General features: G+C 44.0%; 1 protein-coding gene across 1 annotated transcript; it reads left to right on the top strand.

Annotated features, from left to right (window-relative positions):
- Positions 1–2,861: 2,861 nt before the first annotated feature.
- LOC144458942 (uncharacterized) lies at positions 2,862–3,844 on the top strand. Its single transcript, XM_078162825.1, has one exon. It carries the CDS (start codon positions 2,947–2,949, stop codon positions 3,820–3,822), a length of 876 nt encoding a protein of 291 aa, XP_078018951.1. The 5' UTR covers positions 2,862–2,946; the 3' UTR covers positions 3,823–3,844.
- The last annotated feature ends 396 nt before the right edge of the window (positions 3,845–4,240 follow it).

Genomic DNA, 4,240 nt, shown 5'->3' with positions numbered 1-4,240 from the left:
ATTAATACATTTCCTTGCTTTACCGATTTTATGTGAAGAGTCAGTTTCAAAATATGGAGCTTTACAATCAGAGAGTTTTTGTCTTGGATAAGGAACCCACATATGTTTCAGCAGTAGATGGAGAGAGCGATCAGATCTACAAAAGAAAGCACTCTGGGTAATTTAACATGGAAGTTTTTCTTGACAAATTACACATATGGACGATTTGCACAGGAATAAAATCAGTGAGGGCAATTATCACAAATTACTGCATTTCCCTGTGTGATAGCAGCTCTGTGAAAAGCAGTAAGAGTTAGCTTACAGTACAGAGGGTGTGACAGAGGAGTCATTTCCCCTTGGATGACCAGCATACAGGAATCTGACCAGCATAGGAAACAACAAGTAAAAGACATGATTGTAATAACAGAGCTTCTTAAAGTGAGTATATCAACTGTGTGAGGCTCAGATACATTAGGAGTTTCTCTGCAAATGTTGATGTTTCCACATTTCTACTTGTGGCTGTTTTTAGAAACATTTAGACTCGATTTTTCCGAAGATAAGGTCACATACTGAGTAATACCTTGCGTCAGTTTTACAGTCCAAGCTGTTCTTGTCATTGGAGGTTACTAAACCTGTCTGGGAAAAATAAGCCAAACTGGATCGAGGAGGAGAAACTTGAGCCAAAAGAAAAAAGTCAATTTGACCTGAGAGTTTTGTCCGGTCTGAATCAGTGACAGACAGAAACAAGAGACAAGATGAAGTCTCTGTAGGATTTTCTCCTGTCCTGAGAATGTTTGCACTGTTAATTTTTAGAATATTTTCAAAAAACAAGAACAATTCAACATTTTAGGAGAAACACTTATTCACTTTAATTCGGAAAGTGAGATAAGAAGCTTGATATCAATCTCATAAGCATGGAGCCTGAGGTGAGACAGTTGGCCTCGCTTAGCATAATGGGGATGCTATGTGAATGCTGGACCTTTTCTTGACTTCTGTGTAATTTCTCTGTCTATAGAGCAGGTTGCAAGATTTGTTTGGTGAGACCAGGTTTTGTTTTTTGTCTTTGGTGCAGAACTTGGCAACCTCACTTTGACAACAAGAGTTCAGGAAGCTGCGCATAGTCTGCAGACCAGGGGCGAAAATCCCATTTCATAGCTGGGGGGGACAATAAACAATAAAATTTTAGAGAATAATTCCAGGGGCTGACAAGGAAAAAAAAGTTGTAGCCTGTCTTTTATACAGCATCTTTTACCGCAATTTGACGCTTTAATCTTCTCTCTATCTCTTCAACAGGCAGAGTGAATGTCTATACTTATGAGAAATGGCTTAACAACTAAACATTTCCTGCAATTAAACTGGTAAACTGGTTTATAAACAGTGTGCTGTGAGATCTGCCGCTGCGCACCTCACAACCATGCATAATAGTCGCGCGTAATGACCGCTCCTTGTCTGCACGTCTTTGATGTTTGTCTCACTGACAGGAGGAGAGCCTACAGACAGGTACCCATTAGTTACGAGCCACTCCGTCACAATCGTGTGTAATAGTCGCGCGTAATGACCGCTCCTCGTCAGTTAAACTGCATGTCTTTAATGTTTGTCTCACTGACAGGTGGAGAGTCTACAGACAGGTAGCCATTAGCTACGAGCCGCTCCGTCACAATCGTGTGTAATAGTCGCGCGTAATGACCGCTCCTCGTCAGTTAAACTGCATGTCTTTAATGTTTGTCTCACTGACAGGTGGAGAGCCTACAGACAGGTAGCCATTAGCTACGAGCCGCTCCGCCACTGACTGCTCTTGTCCTGTCCTCTCCCTCATCTTTCTCTGAGCTTAATCATTAGCTTTTAGCTTTGCAGCACTCGTAATTGAGTAGGCTTTTGAACAATGCAGGAGAAATGTTACAGACAGTTTATATTAGCAGCCTGGGCCTGGGGCTTGTTGTAACAGTAAATAGGATGTGTTGTAACTTGTGTAAGTTAAACTGTGTCTGTGTGAGTGTAGGCTACATCTTACCCTGCGTTGCGCGATGTGGACAGCGGGTCCAGCCTCACGCTGCTACTGCTGCCAAGCAGCCCCGCCCGTTGGAAAGAGTGTGGGATATACCACTACTAGGAATGAGATAGGGGGACTAAATCTTTTAAAATTTGAATAGCACATTATTGCACGATTATAATGAGCACCGCTTACATTGGGCTTTCAGTAAATACTACTGTATTGTTCAAAAATTATTAAATGTGTCTCAAATTATTCTAGGGGGACAGCTTTATTGAAGGGGGAGTCATGTCCCCCCTGTCCCCCCCGGGATTTCCGCCCCTGCTGCAGACTTCTCTTTGTCACTGATACACTGGTTCATGGGTTAGCACTGTCTCCTCACAGCAAGAGGGTTCCTGGTTCAAACCTGTGAGGAGTTTGCATGTTCCCTCCCGTGTCAGCATGGGTTTTTTTCCCCAGGTACTCTGGCTACCTCCCAATCCAAAGACATGAAGGCTAAGTTAATTGATGACTCTAATTTTGCCCTAAGTGTGAATGGTTGTCTGTCCATATGCGTCAGCCTCTCACCCAATGTCAGCTGGGATAGGCCCCAGCCCCCCCGCGACCCCTAACAGGATAAGCGGATAAAGAAAATGAATGAATGAATGAATGTTTGTGACCAGATTGTACAAACAAGATACAACATATTATTAGTGAGCCTTAGATGAACTCAGAACTCACGTGCTGATGTATTGCGGTAAGCGAGTTGTGTCATTTCCGGTGTTTCTGTGACAGTGTCTCTGTACTGCTCTGGTGAATTCTGCTAGCCTGCTTTCTCACCTCAGTTGCTTTAACGCTGCTTTAACGTCTACTTCAAGTCATAACCCACACTGGTTCTGTTTAAGCACTTATAGCTCTCCTTCTTTCTACGACTTTCTCGCTAATCTCTTAGCTGTTGTTTGCACGCTCTTAGCCTTGTTAGCTACTTTAGCTTAGCCATGGCTTCTCCTTCTCCTGCTCTTTCTTGCCCGGTGTGCCAAATGTTCAGTTATGCCTCTGCCTCCTTTAGCGACAGTGGTAATTGTAATAAGTGTAGCTTATTTGCTGCGTTGGAGGCGAGGCTTAGTGAATTAGAAGCGCGGCTCCACACCATGGAAAACCATTCAAAAGCTGCGGTAGTTAGCCAGCCCCCTGTAGCCGGTGCGGAGCCACATAGCATAGCCTTAGCCTCTGCTAACTGTCCTCCGGTAACTCCCGTTCAGCCGGGAGGTTGGGTTACGGTTCGCCAGAAGCACAGCTCCAAGCAGAAGCCCACGGTTCACCACCAGCCTGTTCACGTTTCCAACCGCTTTTCCCCACTCAGCGACACACCCGCTGAGGATAAAACTCTGGTTATTGGCAGCTCTATTCTGAGGAACGTGAAGTTAGCAACACCAGCGGCCATAGTCAAATGTATCCCTGGGGCCAGAGCGGGCGACATTGAATCAAATTTAAAACTGCTGGCTAAAGCTAAACGTAGATTCAGTAAGATTGTTATTCACGTTGGCGGCAATGACACCCGGTTACGCCAATCGGAGGTCACTAAAATTAATATTGCCTCGGTGTGTGAATATGCAAAAACGATGTCGGACTCCGTAGTTTTCTCTGGACCCCTCCCAAATCTGACCAGTGATGACATGTTTAGCCGCATGTCATCATTTAACCACTGGCTGTCCAGGTGGTGTCCAGCAAACGATGTGGGTTTTGTTAATAATTGGCAAACTTTCTGGGGAAAACCTGGTCTTATTAGGAGAGACGGCATTCACCCCACTTTGGATGGAGCTGCTCTCATTTCTAGGAACCTGGCAAATTTTATTAGTAATTTAAATCCCTGACAACCCAGAGTTGAGACCAGGACAGAGAGTTGCAGTCCTAAACGCCTCTCTGAGCTTCTAGTTCAGTTACCCAGCCATAGTTTTCATAGTTTTATACAAACGGTGTCTGTCCCCCGACCACCTAAATTATTTAAATCTAAAATTAAACAAAGAGGAGTTGTGCATAACAACCTCATAAAAATTAAAACCTCTTCTGTGACAGAAAGACAAAACAGGAGAATTAAATGCGGACTGTTAAATATCAGGTCTCTATCGTCTAAAGCAGTGTTAGTAAACGAATTAATATCAGATAATCATATTGATTTACTCAGTCTCACTGAAACCTGGCTGTGTCAAGATGAATATGTTAGTCTAAATGAGTCCACTCCTCCCAGTCATAATAATACCCACATTCCTCGAGGCAGCGGCCGAGGAGGGG

This window comes from Epinephelus lanceolatus, chromosome 20 (assembly GCF_041903045.1).
Source record: "Epinephelus lanceolatus isolate andai-2023 chromosome 20, ASM4190304v1, whole genome shotgun sequence".
NCBI classification, from domain to species: Eukaryota; Metazoa; Chordata; class Actinopteri; order Perciformes; family Serranidae; genus Epinephelus; species Epinephelus lanceolatus.
Note: the sequence above shows the minus strand (reverse complement) of the source record. Positions and strands in the feature narration are given on the sequence as shown.